The following is a 24,207-nucleotide window of genomic DNA, read 5'->3' on the forward strand; positions in this document are numbered from 1 at the left end:
AGGAGAGATCAAGTTGCTTTTCAGGACTTCAGCAAAGAGTAAGACTTGGAATGTGACTGCTATTCCCCGTTGCATGAGAATAAGTCCCTTTGAACGAAATAAGGTTTCATATTGAGTAAATGTGTCTGGCATTACACTGTATATAAAATGGTAGACTTCAGAGAAACCCTAGCAGTCAATACTACATAATGCCTTTTAAATGCAGAGCTGGTATAAAAATTTCCTGCACAAGCAAATGATATCTATAGTATTTCAAAGTTGCTTTTTACTATTAAAAAAAAGAGACTGTGTTAGAATGCAGATTCTTGTTTGTGATACAATGTAATCATTGAATGTTGTTTGCCACTGGGAAATCTGAACCTTCAGATGTCTAAAAGGAAGAACAGACTCTAGCAGAAATGAGTTTAATATATGCATATATAGATACATATAGAATGCTAGATACAGTGAAAATCACAGGTGTGAGTGCAACTGTTTCTTCAATATCATTTCTAACAGTATCTAAAGAGCAAAGTAAATAAACAAGGTCCATCTGGTCTTTTAATACTTTTGTCTAGGACACGGGTGCCAAACTCGATCGCATCACGTGATGTATCGCAACGTTTTTTGCCTTTGCAGAGCCGGGGTGGGCGTGGCCTGCATGTGACATATCTGACCTGCAGGCTGCCAGTTTGACACCCTTGGTCTAGGACAGTGTTTCTTAAAATGTGATCCTAAAACAAAATTAGTTGCTAGACTAGGTTGAAAAATAATTCATTAAAATCTCATCAAACAATTATGAAATGGTAGCAGCAGCAAATATATTAATTTTTAATACACTAAATACAAATAAATATAATTTATACAAACAAAAGCTATTTTGGAGCCCTTCATATTTTTTTTAAAAAAGTGGGAAGAGGTTCTAAGAGAAAAAAAGTTTAAAAAATACAAGATATATGCCAAAGTGAATACTTTGCTTAAGGTTTCTAACTGTATTCCCAGTGACTTTAAAGGTCAGTAAAATATATTGAAAAACTAAAGCAGGGCCATAGCATTAAACAAGCTCAACTGCTTCAAGGCTTTCCAGAATCAATTATCCAGATTGATCTTGTTAGATAATTTTGACTGCTCCAACACTGAATGTATAGTTTAGCTGGGTTTAAATCAGGAGTAGAACCACATGCGTCCCTCTGCCTTGTTGCCAACCCAGACCACAACTAATGGCATAGTTTTGTGCCACATAGAAGCTTGTTTTTTAAGCCCTAAAATGGGCTTAACAGCCCAGATTACTTAGCATTATCATCTTATTTAGCATCCAGCCATCATGTTTCTCCCACTTGGGGGAGAATTATTTAATTGGGGAAATTATTAACAGGAAGGGTCTGCCATTTCCCCTATGACCTGATAAATACACCTTGTTCTCACTGGCACGTTTGCTGTTTTCTCAAAGGTTTCATTGTCCTGTGATTAAATTTCACTAAAAAAAACCTTTCCAGGTTACCAAGCTATCTTTTTCCAAGTCAATTAGCAGGATGCAGAACTCATTCAGTTTTAATATGGTTAGAAGCCAGAGCAACCACAGAAAGCAGATAAAAGTTTTCCACTCTATGTCTCCGCAGTTTATTCCAGTCTCTTTCAAGTACAGTTAAACAATTCAGTTATCCTGCACTGACTTGAGCAGAAGCTGGACATGTAATTAGGAGATTTGATTAACAAATACCAATTAATGCTTCCCTAAATCAAATTAGGTTTCATGAAACATAAGAAACCCTTAAAGCAGAAGCATCTTTTCCTAGGACATGCAGACACCCTTTTGCACACCCCCAAAATACTTCTTCTGGTCCCCAGCCTCAGAGATGCCCCCAGATTCAATCCATAGCCATTGAAATATCATAAACCAAGCAAACAAATACTGTGATGTGACCATCACTCACAAGATTATTAGGAATAGAACTTAATGTTTCTTTTGAATCCAGTTACTCAATTAGAGAAGGTTCTGTCCTGTTAGCAGAATACCGAAGATCTGATTATCAAAAAACCAGAATGTACTAGAAGTAGATCCATTGTTTTATTTAGTTTGATTTAAAATTATAGCATAGTTACATAATCATGAAGTCAAACAGTTTACTCAATACAAAAGGAATGCATAAATCCCTCCCCCCCATCCCAAGATTTATTATATAAGTATTTGACAATGCAATGGATGTATACAGATTCTGAGTAACCGACTAAATCAAAGAAACAAGTGTGCATTTAAAGCTATGATCACACATCGTAAGTGAACAAGACTGTCTATGGATGTGGTTCTACCCACAAGACTTTCCATTTTTTATTTCTGAAGAGCCAAACACTTGGATAACATTTTAGTACCAGCTTTAGTTCAAATTACTTACTGTACAGAACACTTGGAATAGAAATAATTTGTGCAAATATGTCAGTTTCAACCTTTAAAAGATACACACTTTAAGGATTAATATTTCAGGATTTAAACATTGTGTGTTTTCACTCAACATAAAGGAAAATTATTTGCCCAAAGAAGTTTCATTGAAAGAATAAATTAAACACTAATTGCACCAACACTGACATTTAGAAATGACCTCCAGAAACTTTTAGGAGGCTGCTATGAGAAAAACTATTCAAGTTTAATTATGTAAGTTGATTCATTATTTCCTTATTACTTATTTTATATTGGCTATTAGCAAATAATCTTACAATAGATTTTATATATCTTATTCTGCTGGTGCATTTGGTTCACTTACAGCTTTAATAAAATTGAAAAAAAAAAATACAGCAAATGTTTCCAATTGGTTTTAAATTATGCAAACTTCCATTTTGGACTATAACAATTTTTTTTAATCAGTGGATTAACTGGGAAATTCCATAGTAAAATTCTGATTAGAATGACTTCCGCTAGATATCCTTGTATCTTAAATTGAGGGGGAAAAAACCCAGTTTCAGCGTTATTTTTTTTATTGGTTTTATAAACTTAAAGAGGATGAGCATCATTTTCAAATTAAGCTCCTTATTTTGCATAGCTTGATCGTATCAACTCTTTCCCCTTAGAAGGCATGATCCATGGCTTGTCAAGTTGTATTTCTCTTGTAATACAAGTTCGAGGTGTTGAATGTTGGAATCCATAGGCTGCCTTGCGAATCAGGTTACTTTTGAAGGAAGATTGATTCAATTCACCAGGTATTCTTACCAAGACTTTTGATCAAATTGGTATCAATGACTGGATTGTTGCTTAACTGCACTGGCTGGATACAAGTATTTTGTGCTGGTTTTTTTTTTTTTTTTAATTCTCAGAATATGAAGATCTCACCATCTTAGATGAATCAGGGAACTCGGTAGGGAAGGATGTTGTTTTCCCAAGACCAGATGCTTTAACAAAAGTACAGGAGAGAGACTGAGAGAATGAAGAGGCCGGTGGTTGACTGAAGACAATTTCCATGTCCCTTGGTGGTGGTGTTTATGTTAAGTGACATAGGAGTCACAGATGAGTGATTATGCGGAGGGTCAGTAGCTGTTTTATTTTCTCCTCCCTAAATATGCAAAAGACAAAGAAAAAAAGACTGTAAAATCAGACTGTAAAATCAATCAGCACATTTTGCATTCTGCCTTCCAGGGCTTATACTGTATTGGTCTATGTCAGGGATATGCTGACTCAGGAATTCTGGGAGTTGAAGTCCACGGGTCATAAAAGAGCCAAGGTTGCCTACCCCTGGTCTATGTTATTACATTAGTCTATATAGAGTGATTGTGAAGGTAGTGGTTTTTTTTATTTTATTTTACTATGAAACATACATAGAATAAGCATCACTGCCCTTCCTAAAAAGTACACTTTAAAGAACATAATTCCCTATTCTGAAAAAAGCCCCATCAAGTTCACTGGAGCTTATTCCAAGATAAACAAGTATAGGATTGCAGTAAAAATATATGTTAACTCGATGTAAAATGCAAAGCAAACAATATAAAATCTTTTTCTTGCGATATGTCAGTGATGAGGCAGATAATCAATAAGGAAAGAACTCCATGACAGCGAGAACGAGAACTCATAGCCCAGCTTTTTGTACATCCCATACCAATGACACTGACAACTTGGAAATAATACTCTGACATAACATACCTATCACACACACACCATACTTCATCATCTATCAAATCATAATTTCCCTGAAACATATTCTTTCTCTTTTGACTTTGTCAGATTTAACCGAGACCGTATCAAAAGTTAGCAGAAAATCAAAATGCTATTAGAGGTAATTTTAGACAGAATAACTGATAGTTTGTCATTCTTACTCCAGTTGAGCACATGAAGAAATCTACCACTAGATTCAGACATTGCACTACATCATAACATGCTTGTTTGGTTTTGACTTACCTGATATGAAATACCTTATTTCCAGCTTATTTAACATTTCTGATTAAACAAGCACATTAATAATGCTGGAGATTATTGACACTTTAGAAAAGTGGAAGATTTTTAAGGTGAAAAGTCTGAAACAGGGTAATAGTTATAAAACCAGAAATAAAATTGCACAAGAAATCAATGTATAGTTTTGTTCTTGCATGCCATGGCAGGCAGGGGATGAAATAATATGTTTTAGGAATTTAAATTACTTAAAATGGCCTTAAAATTACTATTTCACAGCACAGGTATTATTTCTTTTGTTTTGGTTACTATGCAGTCAACAAGACTTTTAGAAACCTGACTACAACATAAAAACTGGCTCAAGTAATGCCATGAATGGGATAAGCACATATCACATTTTCAGATGTGCTATTAGATTTGAGCGCACACATTGTCTGTCTCCAGCCACTTAGCACTAATGTTTATTTTAAGAATTTTTAAAAAGTTGCATAGAATTAGAAAAGCAGGAGTGTGTTGACTGAGCTAAAACATCCCTTTAAACCAAGCTGGATTATGGCCCAACTTGCTTTGTGATCCCAACTATTACAATTTATGGCTTAATTTGTAGCCTGAACCTAGTCAACTGTGGTTTATTCAATAAGCCATGGATCAAGGGTTTGTGAAACTTGTGAATCAGGTCACAAAAACACCATTCTAATCTATTTTTGATACACGTCTTTTGTATTACCAAAGACCTTTAACCACCATGCCAGTTTGATATGGTGATTTGAAACCAGAAGAATATGAATTCCAGTCATCCCCACTAGGTAGTTGAGGCTAGGAAATCACCTTCACCTTCACACAAACTATTTCTATTGAGATTGGCTAAATAAGAGAAACTTGCAAGTCCAACTGTGGTACCTTTTCCATGCAGATCAATCACTTCTGAATATTATCTGGATATACTGGACTTTACACCTTGCCAATATGCTTGCATATTTCAATCAAAGACGGCTTCCTTACTCACTATAGTTCCAGTCCAGCCTTAGGCATGAAGCAGCTGGATGACTTGGATCAGTCTTTCTCAATCATAAGAAGACAAGGACAAAGACTGCCATGAAAATTGTATGGACCTGTCCTAGCATTCACTAGGAGTGAAGATTGTCCCAGTCTACAGATGGATAGACCAAGTTATGTCATGCTAATGATATCAGACTTCATGTAACGTATGAACAATATCTGGTACATCTGGCAGCTGAGAAAGTGTTGGAAAGCAGGTTAGGCTTTGAGTATCTACTTCAATTAACAGTAATACATGTAAGATTGTCATACAGTGATTGCAAACCCACCATAATATTCCCCAAATCAAGTATGTTAATGTATCAAGTCAGTTTCACCCCATCCATTTCAAGTGGAGATATGTCTATTTTGAGCAAAATTTATACTCAGTAAGCATTGAGAGTCCAGTCAAGTTTAAGAGGTAGCATTCATATCTCCTCATATATTATCCACATTAAATTTTTAGTTTCAGAAATCCTACACACAAGGATTTTTTCCCTTAATAAAGGGAATATCAACTTGTGAAATGCACTTGCAGTATTGCCACCTAACTCTCTAGTCTACTACTATATATTCTGGTTGTTTATTAGTGTAAGATCTTATGTTGCATTTCACACGTATAGAGCAACAACACCATGTACAGTTAACAAATGTTAGCTGTGAAGTTGAAGTCAGGAAGCTGGGAAGATATACAGCACACAGAAAGCATTATGTTCAAAGAAATCATTTTGTTACATACTACCAAGTTAATATTAGGAAATCCTCTTTTGTTAAGCTTGATGCTGCTTTTTCTATTAGACCCTTACAATAACAAATTCACTGCTACAAAAAAACCCTGCAGGTTATCTAACAAGAACTAAAAATGTAAACCCCACAGATTTATAATCACATTTTAAAGCCACTCCAATCCCTTCTCAGATGTTTCCCCAAAGCCCCTTTTAAGTATTCATTTCTGCTAAATATTCACTCCAGTTTTATTCTTTGCTATTCCTTTAAAAAGCACTTTCTCATGCTTTCAACTTTGTCTGCTAAGCCTGATATAAGGTGGCAAGACTAAAGTGCAAGTCATCACCTTTTGAAATTGGCCGCATAAAATATTAACCTGCTAAGCTTCTATTGTCCTAACATTGAGCCAAAGTGTTACATCTCCTCCAGAAATTCCAATGGGAAATGGAAGTACTAACTTGTGATTTTTTTTTTAATGCCAAGTCAGACGGGTTCCAAAATTTCTCCAAAGACTTACATAATAATGAAAGGCATGATAAAACCTATATTTCTAGAAAGTTAATACTTGAAAGCTTATTTAATAAAAATAGAAGATTCTTAAATTATCAGACTATACTATGGTGCTATATTAAAATTCACAAGAGATTAAAATCTTTGTTTCTATAGCAGTATCCAACAGGAAGTATCTACAAAGGTTAAATCATGGTAACTGGACCAAAGTTACTCATCCAAGTAACTTCAGTTAAAATGAAAATTTTGGATAGGCAGAGAGCTAGGAGTCTTTTAAAATACTGTACTTTTGCCTGGATGGATTGAGTCTTCATTTGCATTTTGCATTTCATTTTGGAGAGAAAACCCTGCAGTTTGTATGGCAAGAGTCAGTACATTCTGGTGACTCTGACTACCCAAAATTTTCATTTTGACTGAAGAAGTTATTTGGATGAGTAATGAAACCTCTCCATGGTCTAGAAATGTCTCAGTTTTAATAAACTTTGGTCCAGTTGCCAGATTTAACTTTTTTGAATACTTTTGGCCTGGATGATTGAATCTTCATTTACATCTACTGGTAAGGGGGGAAAAAAGAGGCTATGCAGATGTCTGAATTTAAAAGCAAAATAGGATTGTATATGTATATACATACATACATATACATACACACACACACACTTCATCTGTCTGGAGCACCACAAACCAAAGAGAGGACAGTCGCAGAAGACACAGCTACTCTTCCATAGATTCCTTACATACCCACATACATTCAAATTAAATTTTCCCTTCCAATTTGGATCTCCACACGATCAGGTACAGTACAAAGAACCCACACAGAAGTCTGACAGAGAATAGTGAGATCTCTCAACAAATGCTTTTCAATTTCCAACGCAGCAAGAAAATCTAACATGGGGGGGGGGGAAACCAAACAGCCTGCAGGGGTTTTGTTACATTCCAACTCTCAGCTACTCCAGCCATTATGTATTGAGTTCAGCAACACTGCAATCCTACTCTACCCAAGCAGCAGCTGCTAGCCTTTTAGGAAAAGGGAGATGGAAGATTTGTCAAGTAACTTTGCATTTTCCTACTTTCAAATGTTGATTTTAGAGGGTTAATAACGCAGTTACTTTTTTAAAAAACCACTCTAGGCAGCTTTTGCAAAACAGGGTTAAAAACTGCTACAGGACGTAGCTTTTCAGCTACTTTATTCCAGTTCAATTGCAATCTAACCAATAAACAATTTTATTTTACCCAAAACTCTACAAATCTATTTTCATCCAGTCAATGGTTGGGATTAAAATATTCAAGCACTAATTCCTAACGACTTACCTTATTCAAAATTCAATGGGACTTTTATTTCTGAGTAGACATACACTGAATTGCAAAAGGAAATCTTACTAAAGGGGAAGGGGTGCCAAGTTTCCTCCAAGTTTCCTTTAAATTTTTTTTAAAGGAATTTACTTCTGTAAAAAAAAAAAAAAGTGATCGGAAGGGGGAGAAGGGGGACGACGCTCAACCCTTCTTCGAAAATTGGGGAAAAGGAGGCAACAGAAGGCTGGAATTACGCCTGCAAGTCTGCAAAACTAAGCTAGAAAGAGAATGGAGTTTCAGGTTTCATCCACACATCAATTAAACCATGTCTTGCTTAAATTCAGTTTACTTGAATAAACCACAGCTGGCTACGTTTACTCCACAAGCTACGCCCGGACCAATTAAGTCACATATTAAAGGTTCAGCGCGATGTGCAAACTTAAAACTCTGTCCGGAATCCCCCTCCGCCCCGCCCAAAATGCAACTTATTAATGCTTCGCGCGCGGCTGGAAAGCAAAACCCGGGTAGGAACTCTTAAGCTGATGGGAGCAACGGTAATAAGAATAAACGTCCTCTGCTCCCCCTACACCTATTGCCAGGATCCCGCTGCCGAGGCCTGGAGAGAAGCGACCCCGCGGCGGGCAGGGCCTCACAGTCGGCGCTCACCTGAGAGGGTGAAAGCAGCGCCAGGAGAAAAAGCCCGAAGACGAGCCGCCAAGCCAGCGCCCTGCCCATGTCTGCTCGTGCCGCGCGTCCCGCCCCGCAAGTGCTCCTGAGGTGCAGCGACGGAGAGGCGGCGGAGAGCTTTTATGCGCGCGCCAAGCGGTGGGGGCGGGTCCAGGGCTTCGTCGCCCCCGCCTCCTTTTTCGTTTTGTTTTGGGACGCCCCCCCCCGTGACTCCGTTTCGCAGTTGAGGAGCGCCTTTCCGTTCTGGGCAAAGGAAATGAAACACCAGCGTGGCTAAACGGGGAAGGCGGTTGGGGAGAGGGAGGCGAGGGGGAGGGGAAGGAGAGCTGGGGATGCTCCTGGGTTCTTTAATTTCAATACAATACAATACTGCCGGACTTCATATTTGAATTTTCGCAAGAGAAAGTGGGGGGGGGGACACCCGTCTATGCTCGGGAATACTGCTTTTCTCACCTTCCTTCTGGCTCCTCCTCCTAGATTAGAAGGATAATTGTGTATAACTTGGAAAAATCTCTATGTCATCCTTGGTGTCTAAACTTCGATGAATTCAGATTTCAATCCATTTTCCTGTTTTAGAGGACTGTTTGGCCCCCATCCCCGAATTCCTAGCATACGAAAACAGAAGCAAATAAAAAGTATGATGACATTTCTTTTTGGTGGGGGATCTAAATCACATTGAAAAAAAAAGTAACCGGTCCCTCTCCACAGAAGCGTACTTCGGGCAAGTCCTGGGCCCTTCTCTTTGTGCAAATGCATTTCTGAAAAATCAAGCCTTATTGGTTATGTGCTGAGCACCACTCCTTAAAACAGGCCACAGAATAAGTTTTTGCATATTTTGTCACTGGTGCAACTACTAGTTGGCCTTTGGGCAGAAGCTTGTTTCTAACCATAAATTACAGGAAACTGGTGGGGTGAGTTTTGGCTCTGGCTCATGAAGAGAGGATGCCCCTTTCTTCCTAATTCATAAATTAATTCATTGTCAGGTACAGCTTGCTGGGCAGGACCATACTGTAGTAAAAGGTGCCGAGGTTGTGGTTTTTCTTTTACAATATTTTTTTTCCCAAAACAAACTAGATCTTCATTTATCAGAAGGTGCAAAAACAACAAGAGGCTGTGTTACTCTGGACCTAATATTCACTGACAGAGAGAACTGATTGAAGAAGTGACTGTTGCCTAGAATGTGGAGGGAAATGATTGAGTTATTTTTGAATCTATAGCAACCAAGGAGAAGAAAAGAATTAGAGTAGCATACTAGATATGAAAGGAGCAAATGTTGGTGAACTCCAAGAAAAGGTAGGTGGGTTGTGATAGCTTCAATTTCTTAAAAAAAAAATGTCCAGGAAGGGTTGGAAATCTTACAAAATTGGATGGGATGGAGCTGCAAACAATTCCTACAAAGAAAAATAAGAAATCTAAGGATGCCAGCTCTCTAAAATTAATTATGTACCATCATGTTGGTGCCGACTTAGTAGCCACATAGATTTTTCTCCTTACGGAGTTCATAATGTAAAATGCTGATCATGAGCAAGAAAAACAAGCACTGGCAAAAAAAAAAGGATGGAAGAAGAAGGTGGTCTAACCAAAGAACAAAAGGTAGTGTTCAGAAACAGTAGGAACTATATCAGAAAGGCTAAAATTGAGAATGAGTTGAGGCTTGCAAAAAATTAAAAAAAATAGCAATAATAAGATTTTTTGGGGGGGTGTAGAATGCAAAGAAAAGAGAGCATGGGAGTCATTGTGTGGATAAAGTAATGAAGTAGTGATGGATATTGGTGGGAATGCATAAGTTCCTAATTTGTATTTTGCATTTGTTTTACCTCAGAAGGAAATGTCATAACTGTGCCACTAGAACAGATATGAACTGCAGCTTAGGATAAATAAGGAGAGGGTAAGAGACCACACAGGTAATTCCAGAGCCAGATAAATGATATCCTAAAAAACAGTTTGGCCTGTGGGTTAAGGTACCACAATAGAAAGCAGGAGAACACGAGTTCAAATCCCACCCTAGCCATGAAAATCAGCTGGGTGGTTTTGGGCCAGTCATTCTCTTTCTTTCAGTCCAACGCACCTCACAGGGTTGTTGTCGTGAGGAAAATAAGAGGAGAAAGGTATGTTGGATACATCTGCTGCCTTGAATTATTTATAAAAATAATAAAAATAATAAAGGCATGATATGTATAAATAAATAAAAAGAGGACCAATAAAGTTGATTGAAAAACAACTCTTGGTACTATTTGAGAACCCTTAGAGGACTGGTGACATTTTAGAAAATTGGAAGAGAACAAGGCTGTTAAACCGTAAGAAACAACAGCCCTATAGTTCCAGGAGTGGAGAATGCAAACATGATTTTGAATATTATTTCCTTTTCCTGAAATGCAGCTGATAAAGCAAGAGAAAGGGAATAAGGAGAGGATATTATATACCATATTTTTGTACGATTTAATGCTTAAAATGCAATGGGTATATTGTAAATGCCACAAATGCTAAGTGTTCTTTTGGCAAAATAAAAAATTAGTCATCTTTTATGTCCCTCTGAATATTGCTAAATAAGCACTTATGACTTTATGCATACTTATTCAGAAAATATCTGAAGACAGACTTGTGGCCCCCTTCCAATGGCCCCAGCCAGCATGAGGGATGCTAGGAGCTGGAGTTTAATAGTATTTGTAAAACCCTGGTTTAAAGGGTTTTCTATCTTGTGCTGCACTGCAGTTTCAGAATCAATAGTTGAGTGACTTCACATCCAACATTAAGCCATAATGTGATTAAATTAGTTTTGAGTTGGTGTGATAGGTGAACCCAGCCATTATGACAAGAAAAGCAAAGTATTTGTCTAACTGTGGCTGCCTATTTTATAAACAATAACCCTAGGCCAGTGATGGCGAACCTTTTAGAGACTGAGTGCTCAAACTGCAACCCAAAACCCACTTATTTATCGCTGGGTGCCAGGTGGGCATGGCCCACTGGATGGGCATGGCTGTGGCGGTCATGTCAGATTGGGTGGGTGTGGCCATGGTGGGCGTGTTCACCTCAATGTTCTCGTGGGGAAGGATGCCTGTGGGGGCCGCGCAGGGTTGGGGGAGATCCAGGGGGTCTCTGGCAGGTGGGGCGGTGGGCAGGAGGCTCGTCCTGCGGGATGAGGCGAGGCAAGGCGAGGCAGGGCGGAGGTGCCATTGTCACAGGGCAAGGCAAGGCAGGGACCAGGGTGGCTGCTACCTGACACCATTCGCCCCCGCACACAGAGGCCAGCGAGCGCATGGGTGCTGGGATGCATCCAGCCATGTGGGACCTCGGCGAATTAGTGGGCGGGTGGTTGAAGAGGGATGGTTGCCATCTTCGGGACATGGCGAGCGGGCCCACAGAGAGGGCTCTGAGTGCCGCCTCTGGCACGCGTTCCATAGGTTCGCCACCACTGCCCTAGGCAATTCACAAAATAAACAAAAAACAAAACAAGCAATAAAACAATTGTGTCATCCATATTTGAAAAAGCACTCTCCCAAGTTTTCAGCTTATTTCAGATGTGTCCAACCTTCTGGCTTGCCTGGGCCACATTGAGTGAAAAGGAATTGTCTTGGGAACTATATAGTATAGATAAATATAAAAATCACATAATGATGTTAATTATGATCTTGTGGGACCACATTTCTAGCTGTTTAGGGCTGTGAGTTAGACCCGCCTGGTTTAGTTCAATGTTTGTAGAACATGCTCAGACTCTGTGTAGGATTAACACGAATAAGCACATGCTGGCCATCATTTTACGTCTTGTTTATCCAAGGATTAAGCCTTACTTAAGGTGTCATGCTCTATCTGGAAAGACATTATTTCTGGATTTTGCAACATCATAAATCACAATAGGTGGTTGTTATAATGCCCTACAACAGACAAGGGCAAAACTAAGCAACTCATACAGTTTGTGAAATTAGCTACTGTTTCAACAATATTTATAACACAAGCATAACATTTTTATTCTGGAATAAACATTCCATTCAGTAGGCTTTGCTCCTAGGTAATTTGGTATAGGATCTTCTGAACTATTATAATTTAGTAAGTAATGCAATCGTGTTGTGAGATATGCAATCATATCATAAAAGTGAATCAATTGATTAAAATGCCAGTATATTGCCTGACTCGGAGGCAGCTTTTAGTCATGCTTGACTGGTCTCCCAAAAATAAGCAGAATGGGAATTGGATAGCATTTGAAGACACCACCACCGATAAGTGTCAGAATTGTAGGCTAGACTGAGAAATGAAAGAAGAAAAAAATCTGAGAGAAAGTAGTGGCAACTCACTTCTACATAACTATCAATAAAATTACCTGAATATACCCATGAATTCGCTGGGAGCTGAGTTTGATTCAGAAGAGACTTTTACTCTCCTGTTAATATGTCATTTTCAATTTCCACATTACTGTATTGCAGCGGCTCCCAACCTTTTCTGTACCCTGCACCCCTAGAACGCTTCTGATATATTCTCGCACCCCTTACAAAAGTTCGAAATAACGGCAACGAATTATGCATATACACTACAATTTTGAAAACCCAAGTTTTCGCACCCCCCGGAATATCGTCTCGCACCCCTGGTTGGGAACCCTTGCTGTATTGGACAAAACCCAATGGTTTTTGCTATGAATGCACTGTTAAGAGCTGCTCCTTGCTGGACCACAGCAAAGAGAAAAATAATTCCAAAAAAACCCCTTTTTTTCTTGCTGTCTTTTTAAAGTCTAACAATGCAATTCTATGTATATGCATTCATAGGTAAGACACAAAGGGCAATGAAGTTTAGTATTAAGTCAGTGTTAGGTAAATATCTGCCTGGCCCCTTGACTTCCAAAGACCCCTTCATTCTTATCCACTTCTAGAACAGACTTCTAGAAGTAGAAAACAGCTCATCTTGAAAAATGAAAGATGCTGAAGCTGGAATTTTAATCCCTTCCCCTCTAATTCAGGTCTTGTGAAAGATAGCAGGGACTAGCCAAGGTGAAAAGCCAGGTTCACACAAAGGTCTTGATTATATTGAAATTTTCGGCCATGAATAATTACCCTGAAAACTAATTTTGGAGCTACAATCTGGTAAACCTTTCCTCAAGTTCAGCCTGACCCTAGAGAAGCTGGATGGATCATAATGTACCACTGTTCTGTTTTTTCCAGTTGTGAAGAATCAAGCTGAGATCACAGATTTATATTATCTCATTATTGTCACTCGCTTGTTCATGTAGACTTTTTCATCAGAAAAAAGCAACTTATTATCCACACAGAAGGTCTTGCTGAAAAACAATGTTTTTCATTTAGAATTCAAAATAGGCAAGTAACATGGACAAAGCTTTTTTTTTTTTTTTACTAATAATAATAACATTGTCTAAAAGGGCTGCAATACTGTCCTTATGGGGAAGTTCTGTTGTATCATACAAGCAGTATTAAGACTATAACAACTACTTTCCTCAATCAGATCTATCAAACTAATTCCTTCCCTCCCCCAATTTTTAGTATACAGCCAGCCTTGAAAACATCCTTTCCCCATCTAAGTGCCTTCCAAATTTGTTGGGCAACAAATCTTGGAACTGGAATTGAGTTGTTGCATAGCAGATCTGGAGAGAATGGATTTTCCACCCTGTAGAATAAGGCATGAAGGTAGATCTTCTAATTTTGGGCACAGGGCCTTAAACTGAAGGAGGAATCATGGAGTTGGAAGTGATCATAGACATCATCTAATGCAATCCCCTGCCCAGTGCAAAATCTACTACAGCACCTCTTTAGATGACCCTCAAGCTTCCTGTGAAAGAGCATTTGTCACATCACGAGGCAGCCTATTCCATTGACTAACAGCTCATTCAGTCAGGAAGTTCTTTTTAATGTCCAGTCTGCCCCTATTTCCTTGTAATTTTAACTCTTTATTTGTGGTTCTTTCTTCTGAGGCAACATAGAATAAATCCACTCCCTATTCTAAGTGACAGCCCCCAGATTTTTAAAGATTACTGCCATAGTGTTCTTTTCTGTAAACGAAGCATATCCAGGAGTTTTAACTGTTCTTCATAGGCTTTAGTTTCCAGGCCTTTCACTACCTGTTCCAACATGTCTATGTTTTTTGTTTTCCTGAAGTGTGGTACACAGAACTGGACACAGTACTCCAGATAGGGCCGATTAGGACAAAATAGATAGAACAATTGCTTTCAGTTATCTGGGTTTCATATCCCCTTAACACATTCACATTTCCCAAAACTGTTTTAACCCTCTGTGTTATACAGCTAGTTTTCAATTTATGACCACAATTGAGACCAGAAATTCTGTCACTAAGCAATGCAGTCATTAAATTAGTTACACCCAAATCTGGGATCTTTGTTACCATGGCCATCAAATGAATCCTGCATTGACTTTACTTGTCATAACCCCCCCCCCCGGGAAGATCATAAATGGCAATCATGTTATCTCAGGAAGCTACAACCATCCTACAGTAAATATATACCGGATGCCAAGTGATCGTTATAAGTCACTTTTTACTACTGTTGTAACTTCAAACGGTGTTAAATGGCCATAAATCGAGGATTAGCTGTGTTGCTGGCTGCAAGGACACTCAAGTCTATTTCAAATGTACTAGTGCCAACTCAGTTCTTCCCATCCTATACTATACATTTTTCCTACCCAATACGGAACTTGACCTTTCTCCTTGTTAAATTCCACCCAGTCCTGTCCAGGTTGTGCAGGTCTTTCATAATCTTAAATCTTTTCTCGCTCCACTGAGCCACTTGCCCAGCTTTGTGTTATCAAATGCAGCATAGTTTGATATAACTTAAATAATACACCTTAAGTCTTTCTGTAGGCGCCCTCTTCCTTAAATCCAGAATCTAAAGCCAGCTCATAACTTATGCTTGCCCACTGCCAGTATGAGCCACTCAATCTCTGTTTCAAAAATACTGTTTTTTGCCCTAAGTTGCAACAATTGTCTTAGGGAAATTGGTCTACTATGCTTCATTCTAATCTAGCAATATATCCAACTGCTATGGCTACAGCCCCTGGTAGGCCTCCTCCCTCCAATCATGGTCATGGCCCTGTATGCTCATTTCAAAACTGGAGTCCATCAAGATCTCTTCTGCCAGCATATCTCTGTTCCACCCTTAAATCCCCCAGGGAACACCCTTTTGGTTTCTGCCCAGGCGGTGCAAAGCACGCACTGTCTTTCTCATCCTGTGGCAGCTTGACCACAAAGGTACGCTGTTCTTTTCCCTGTTATTTTATTTAATCTTTAAATTGCAACAAAGTAATGCTCCTCCTTCGCTCCTATGAATCTGAACCATCCGTTCTTCCTTGCTGCAGATTTTTTTAAAAAATTGTTTAAATATAATTTATTTATATGTATTTATTTTTATTTATTATTTTGCCTTTCTTATTTTTACAAATAAAAGTGGTGACCATCTTCGACGCTCCTTTCTCCTATTTTCTCCACAAGAACTCTGTGAGGTGGGTTAGTCTAAGAGAGAGTGACTGGTCCAAAATTACCCAGCTGGCTTTCATGTTTAAGGTGGGACTTGAATTCATGTTCTCTCTCTTTCTAGGCTGGTGCCATAACCACTAGACCAAACTTTCTGTGGACGTAGAGTGGAATGTAGAAATGAAGAAATAGACACCTTGATATTAGTCTGCTATGTCAACCTTGAATTGATATTAAAACGCACACCTTCCCTTTTGTCCCAAGTCAGGGCAGATGGGATAGAACTGAGCATGGGATGAACTGTAATTTAGCATTGGCATGTGGCAATCTCTATCTGAAGCTCCTTGGGTTTAATAATGGTTCATTTTAAATTATTTGAGCATAAGGAGGAGAGTTTTGGTGCATTTAATTGCTGATGTTTTCCGGGGCACTTCCTGTTGCAAGCTTCTGAAATATCATAATTTCCAACATAAAAGGGTTTTTTGATGTATTGAACACAGCAGTCCCCACAGGAGATGCCCTTGAGAGTTGTTATTTGGATCGCCCTGAGAATGTGCCTGCTGCTTCTGGAATTTGTGGCTGGATAGACGTCCCAAAGCTGTATTTTCTCTGTGCAGAATCACATATTTGGCACTTGGATTCTGTATGCTGTATTTAGGCCTGGGTGTTGACAGTCACTGTGATGTAATTAGAATGCATTGCTACTATTTTTCAACTGCTCAAAATAAATCCCTATTCCTTTATAATATGCATATAGTTATTCCAATTTTCTTGGTTTGTTTTCTTCTTCTTCTAGTTAGTTTTCTTCTCATTATGTTAATTTTCTGTCTCCGGGATGTTTTTATGATTATCAATCATGCACATTCATCTCTGAATGTAATAAGTTGGACTTCACCACAAAACTGGTTTGCCAGCATTTCCGCTCTGAATTAGTAATTTGTCTCTTTGAGTTCGTCACGTATCTGTCCCCTTTCGCCCTCCGTATTTTGAAAATAATTTCTTTTCTGGCTTCCAACAGGGAAGGAGAGTAGACCTGTATTATTTTAGTTGGGGCAGGGGGCATCTGGGGACAAATCTATACTTACTGCCTTCAGGATAATAGATAGAATTGGCACCTGGCAAAGAAAGAAAGATGGGCCTCCCATACTATGCAGCCAATCAGACTAAAACAATAGCCCTTTGTGGCCAGTTTAAAATGAAAGATAAACACCATGAATATGTGCAGAGTTTTTTTAAATTTTTAAAGACAGACTGAGCAAGAGTATGCACAGAATTCAACAACAATAAGTCACTGATCAAGTCAACAAGCCAAACATAATTTTCAAAAAAACCAAAACCCAATAGCAACAGTTGTTCCCCTTTCAGACAGGCGGGCAAGGCACGGCACAAATTTGCTGACTGATCCTTCTTTCTCCCTCTTTTCCTTCTGTGTTACCAGCTATATTACCTGTGTGTGTGTTGCATGAAGTCAGGTCCTGCACATCCTGCGTGAACCAGTTAGGTGAGTGGCTAAGATCCAACATCATCATCTATGACCCTGTGCAGGTGACAGCAACAGGAGCAGAGCTGGAAATGATTGCTTAAATGTTTTTGTTTTGTAACTTTTCCTCCACAAATATACTTACTATCTTTGAGATATGTTTTGGCACGCATTTTGGAATGAAGCTACCAGCAGGCCACTTAGACATGATTGGGAGAGATTGATTCATAGTTTTTTATATTTTTTATAATTCCAGTAAAAGACAGTTTAAGTAGTTCAGAGTTGAGCTGTGGAGTCCTTGATATTCTCTGAGCTTGGTTATTTGCTTGCAGATATTACTAGACTAGATAACATCATCAGTGTTAGTTAACACCATTGATGATATTATCTAGTTTGGTAATGAAATATCTGTAAACAAATAATCAAGCTCAGAGAGCACCAAGGGCTCTATATTTTTTGGTAAGTTTAAGTTTAGAACATGACCTCTCTGGAGCTGTCACTCTCAGTAAAATTTGATGCCTGAGGATGATTTTGTTTCATAAGAAATTCTACAGATTTTTTATTGGGTTGTTTTTTTTATTAGGCTTCAGTAATAATCTGGATATGAGCCATGGCTCAGGAAATGTTTCTAACAAATCATTATCACATTTCTTTACCAAAACTTTTCTAGCAGTATACAACTCTTCTTCATTGGTTGCTGACATGAAGATTAACAACTACGTTAATGTCAGTTAATGTAAAACTACTTGTTAGTTCTGCAAATTTGTGTTTTATATGAGAGATCGCTATGTCTAGTATTAGAAAGAACACTTGGACTCTAAACTGGTCTTCTGCAAATGTTGGTTTTTGATCGTCAGACCAGTCATCATAAAACTTCCTCATTACTTAGGGCACACATCAGTTTCAAATTCTTGAGCTATAATGCAAGACTAGGCCATGGTCATAATACCATCAGGTTTGATGCTTATTGATTTCAGGCATCTTTTAGGTCAGGGGTCTTCAAACTTGGCCCTTTTAGGACTTGTGGACTTCAACTCCCAGAATTCCTCAGCCAGCATGCCTGGCTGAGGAATTCTGGGAGTTGAAGTCCACAAGTTGTCGAAGGGCCAGGTTTGAAGATCCCTGTTTTAAGTTATTAAGAGAGGTCTGAAGAAGGCCTGCAGCTTCATTTTTAACAGTTTGTGATGATTGAATCAGTTCTGAAATGTAGTGGATTGAATCCAATTTTTTGGTGAGCAGCACAGCCATAGAACTCCATTTGAGATATTAAAATGCTATCCTTTCCTCAAAGAATAATCTCAGGCAGCCTACTATGGATGTTCCTGAAGCAGAAAAACATGGGCACAAGAGCTTCAAAGTGTATTGATTATCTTTTTGCACAGGGTGTTTCAGAATAGTTTTAGATGAACATAATCATATATAAGACAATCAGTTTGGTGCAGTAGTTAAAACATCAGGCTAGAAATGGAGAGACTGAGAGTTCTAGTCCTGATTTAGGCCTGAAGCTACTGGGTGACCTTGAGCCAGTCACTCTCTCTCAGCTCTAAGAAGGAGGCAATGGCAAAACATTTCTAAAATATCTTGCCAAGAAAACTGCAGGAACTTGTCTGGGCAATTGCCAAGAGTCAAGATTGACTTGAAGACACACACACACACACACAAACACACACACACACACAAAACAACTCATATATAGGGACATTGAATTACATTATTTGATATTGCAAAGAAATCTTTCAACTTCAAAGAAATAATTCCACTTCTGGAAGACCTGAAATAACCATTGTTCAAGTCTAAACTGAGATTATGAGTAGTGCTGGATACATACTATCTCTTGGACATTGTGCTATAATTCTACCTTGGATTTTAATACACAGCCCCAAGATTTTTGCAGAATGTCCCATCATCATCCTGACCTTGCAATTTTGCCACGTCCAATCTATTCATTTCAATGGTGTCCAAAATGCTACGTGTCAGTCCAGTTGCTTCCAAAATGGTGAGAAAGGACCTTTGTATTTTTATGTTCAGGCATTCCTTCACGTTGAAGGAATGGATACATTACAACCCCCTGGCTGAGCTGGACTTTCTTGGAAACATCATAGGTGGTACTCACAACTGCAGTAAAAATGGAGGACTTGTGCTGTATTTCAGGACTTGAGCGCTTTATTTGCATTTATGAAGATATTTGCACAAAAGTTGATAACCAAAAGAAAAAGTCCATGTAGATCACCTCAGCACAAGCCATGTATTCTACGACTTGTATACGAGAACTAGGGTCAGTGTGACATTTAGAACTATACCAACTACTTGCCCCCAGTTGTCTGTCCTTGCACTATTCTTCCTAGGTTGTGTCTCAGAAGGTAATAAAGTGTAAAACAGTTGTCTGTTTCCTTTAATCCAAGCTGATAAGTAAAGTAAAAATGCAGTGTTTCTTCAATTGGAATAGTTTGTATTTTCTTTCAGTCTTAATGTTATACACTATTGCACTTGAAATTTTTTATATACCTGTAGTTTGTAATTGTTATGCCTTTGTCTTCCCCTCTCCCTTTCTTTTCAAAATAACTAAATGCATTAAAATAGCAACACATGATTTTGTGTCATTGTCTTCTACCAGCACCCCTGCTTAAAAATAATGCAACTCTGGAGGTATGCATCCAAATGTCCCCAGTCACAATTTTGCTTTTAAAGTGAGACTGGTAATGGGGATCAGCCACCTAACCACTCATCCTGTCCAGGGTTGGAATTAAAGCAACATATCTAACAATGCAGTTAATTGAAAGCTGGAGAAAGCAGAAGCTGACAGAAGTTGACGGAACTCCTAAGAGGCCAAAGCTGCATGAGAATCAAGATCAATTGTTCACCTGGCCCTTCTACAGATTGAGGCATATACTGTTTGCTCAGCAACAATTTGTGGTTTGCTGTGAAGTAAGGGATCTGACTAGTGTGCAAAATGAATCACAAATGGCTTCCTTTTGTTCCCGATAATCCTGATCGCTTTTCTTTTAGATTTTTGACATTCTCACCAGCTTTTTGTAAAAAAAATGATCTACTTGGGGTTTTGCCATTTTCCCTCCCTGTGATTTGCTCAGCTATGGCTGTGGCACATGACTGCAAATTGCTGTCTGTTTCAGCATTGCTACCATTTTAAACCTTACTCAGTTCTGCCTTCTTTTTCAGTCAAATTCCTCAGAACAGGATGAAATTTCAAAGTGTGTCTCCACCAGTATTCAATAACCTATGGCAGTGATGGCGAACCTTTTAGAGACTGAGTGCCCAAACTGCAACCCAAAACCCACTTATGCATTGTCGGGTGCCGGGTGGATGTGGCCCATTGGGTGGGTGTGGCCCATTGGGTGGGCGTGGCTGTGGTAACAGCAGACTGGGTGGGACTAAAAAGTTCAATCAATCAATTCCAACTTTACAAGATCTTTTTTTTCCTGCAAGAAGTTGAAATTGTCTGATTGAACATTTTTTTTTGTGCATGGCGTCGGAGGCCTAAAGTGAAAAAGGTTTTATAAAATCCAGATGAAGGACTAGGAGTGGGGCGACAGTGCACATGCCCACAGAGAGGGATCTGAGTGCCGCCTCTGGCACCTGTGCCATAGGTTCGCCACCACTGACCTATGGTTTATGGTTTATGACTTAGTGTACTAAGTATCAGCCAATTGTGGTTTATTCATAAAAGTCATTGCTTAGAGTGATGTGGGAACCTAAATGCTATTTTTAGTGGACATTTTTGTCATTGGCATTAACTGCAACTGGAAAAAAAAACACAAATAACTAAAATATATGTAGCATCCATGAGAGGCATGTATGCCCTTCAGCTCAAGGCAAAACTGGTTTATATTATAGCAAGCCTGGCTTCATACTCAGCCCAGTATGTGCTGAACCTGGATGACTTGGCATTGTATCTTATTATAAGACCTCTCAAATATCTGTATGGTGATCTTCTGCCACCTGGTGGCCAAAATGTGACATTAAGGTGGGGGTAAATAAGAGTGATCAATCTTTGTTGTCTGACAAGTCATAAAAATATGGCAAAACATAATGATGGATTTACTTTAGCCTCCTTGATTTCTATGTGAGTTCTTTGTCGGATAGAAGTTTCTGTATTATGGAGCCAAAGGCTCATCAATGAGTTGTAATGAGGAAGACTAGTTATCATAATGAAGATGTCTCAATAAATAGACATCTTAATTTAATCAAAAATGTGGAATACTAGCTCCATCAATGAAGGGAAGCTATTATGTTTTAGTACATTTTGTCATGGAATGTTTAACTGGTAAAATAGTGAAATGCAGTTGCAGAATGCATTTCCTTGATGAATTATTTGATAAGGGAAAAAATTAATAAAACTCAGGCTATGGAAATTTTTCCTTCTCTTTACTTAGGCTATAGGAAAATGAGCATTTTCTGAAATTTACTAGTTCTCTTACTAAGCTGGACTCCTTTGTTGCAACAGGTCTGCTATAAACATGCCTAAATGAGAACAGAACTCTTAATTTAAAACTGCAAAACCCAGAGTGAGTGAGAATGGTAGTATGCATATAGAAGAGAAAACCTGAAATTTGTAGTTATTTTTTTAAAAAGCTAAATAGAAAGGACCTATTCATAACATACAAAGAAATAGATAAATAAAAAGAAATATCTGAAATTGGACATTGAAGTTGAAACGGAAATTGGAGATTGTTTGGAATGGATATATACAGGTAGTCCTCAATTTACGACAACTGAGCCCAACATTTCTGTTGCTAAGAGAGACAGTACAAAGAGCTGAAAACAAACAGTATAACAGTATAACTGTGGCAAAAGAAAGCAAAGAGGGCACCAATAGCAACAGGCTCCTTAAGTGCATTCCCAAAACAACTTGAATACCATCCGCATTAACAAAATCGCCATCAGTCAGTTGCAAAAGGCAGCTTTACATGGAACTGCTTATGTTAACACCTTCAAACACCAACATCTGCCTATCCCGGGTTCTTGGGAGGAACTCGATAGGTGGATAAAATGCTAAATTATTGGTGCCTTCAAGTCAGTGTTGACTCCTGGTGACTGCTTGGACAAGTCCGTGCAGTTTTCTTGGCAAGATATCAGAAGTAGTTTGCCATTGCTTTCTTCTTAGAGCTGAGTGAAATTGGCTGGCCCAGGGCCACAGTTGGTTTTGTGCTAAAGCTGGACAAGGACTCCTGATCTCACATTTGCAGCCTGGTGCCTTAATCCCTACACTAAATTGGCTCTCAAACTGGAAATTACCTACAGAAATTTTCCAACATTGATCTCCTGTGGTGTCAATTGACTCTTTCCTATTAATTATCTACTTGGTCCAGAGCTGTGCTTACTGCATTCTGTGCTGTGGTAAATAAATGTTGCTTTCAAACTGAAAACACCAGTGCTGCTGTTAAAATGCCTCCTAAAACTAGCATACACACATCCCTTTTTTCTCAGGGACAACTGTTTCTGCATTCATATGGATATGTTGCCTGCAATCTTGATTTTATTCCTTGAGCACCTAGGTAAAGAAAACCTCACCCTGAAAAGTTAGAACAAGATTACAGAAAGAATTGCTGCTAATTAGACGAAAGAACATCCTCTTCCAAGTCATAATGCAATTAATCAGAAGCAAAATGGGAATACAAACATAAGCAAATTCAAACTAATTAGCATTTGCTGATGGAACGTGTAGCTGTCACGGCGACTAAGGATATTAAACATAACTGGCATTTAATTTGATTGCTGTTTCTTTTTTCATTGCATTCGCCACCTACTCAGTGTGAGTTGGATAAGCCCCCAGGGTAAGAGCCAAAGACAAGGCATCAAATGGGACAGACTTTCTGCAACACTAACAAAACATTGGCATTTACACTCACCACCTCCCTCTATTCATATACCCTTAATTCAGTACTTTTAAGACCAATAGGAGAAAGAGCACAGAGGGAAATGAGAATGTGCCAGCTGTTCTTGTAAGAATACAGTTTCTGGAAAGGATCTGAGAAAAAAACAGGTTGCTATGCCAAACTGAAACAGTCACCACCAAAGAGCTTAAGTGGTTAGGAAATGAAAAGAAGCTCAATCCACTTGTAAGAGAGAACAAACAGATCCCAAATATGAGGATTGGGAGGAATCCTGGATCAGGGTGATTCGGAGAAACCTTGTTGTCTCAATGTCTTGGTTCTGGCATCAGTGCAAATGGCCAAACTGAGCTTCCACCAGGATATTGGGTGTCAAGAATCCCCGGAGATGCTAGATCAGGGGTCTTCAAACTCCCAGAATTCCTCAGCCAATTTGCCTGGTGAGGAATTCTGGGAGTTGAAGTCCACAAGTCATCAAAGGGCCAAGTTTGAAGACTCCAGTGCTAGATGGTGCCCAGCTTTGGAGAAGGCAGATGTGGAGATGTGACTCCAGCAAGGCAAAGTCACAAGAGATTCCCCCAAGGCTGTGCAAAAGCCAAGATTCTGCAAAGAGTTCCCAACACTGCAGTTCAAAATATTCAAAGGCCACCAGGTTAAAGAAAATTATTCTAATATCACGGAAGAAGAAAATTATTATCTTTTAGGAAAGTTATTAAATAGCTATTCATCGTTTTAATGATGTAGCCCTGCTCAAGATATCACTGATATACATTTCACATCCTGTCTTTTAGACCAGCAACCAGTCTTCACAAACAAGCAAAGCCCCATATGCAAGATGCAGGCAGCACACAAAA

General features: G+C 38.8%; 1 protein-coding gene across 1 annotated transcript; it reads right to left on the reverse strand.

Annotated features, from left to right (window-relative positions):
* Positions 1–2,739: 2,739 nt before the first annotated feature.
* Positions 2,740–8,733, reverse strand: CD24 (CD24 molecule). Its single transcript, XM_039351106.1, has 2 exons — positions 8,582–8,733; positions 2,740–3,521 (listed from the first exon to the last, which is right to left on the reverse strand). The coding sequence occupies exons 1-2, from the start codon at positions 8,648–8,650 to the stop codon at positions 3,363–3,365; spliced, it is 228 nt and encodes a 75-aa protein (XP_039207040.1). The 5' UTR covers positions 8,651–8,733; the 3' UTR covers positions 2,740–3,362.
* Between the last annotated feature and the right edge of the window lie 15,474 nt (positions 8,734–24,207).

Source organism: Crotalus tigris, unplaced genomic scaffold, assembly GCF_016545835.1.
Source record: "Crotalus tigris isolate CLP2741 ecotype Arizona unplaced genomic scaffold, ASM1654583v1 scf7180000018371.15429387391:27106975, whole genome shotgun sequence".
Lineage (NCBI taxonomy): Eukaryota > Metazoa > Chordata > Lepidosauria > Squamata > Viperidae > Crotalus > Crotalus tigris.

Excerpts from the sequence above, each read along its gene's own strand:
- CD24 (XM_039351106.1), bottom strand. The coding sequence starts at position 8,650 with ATGGGCAGGGCGCTGGCTTGGCGGCTCGTCTTCGGGCTTTTTCTCCTG. Across the intron at positions 3,522-8,581 it reads CGCTGCTTTCACCCTCTCAG|GGAGGAGAAAATAAAACAGC; the intron begins GTGAGCGCCGAC and ends TTGCATATTTAG.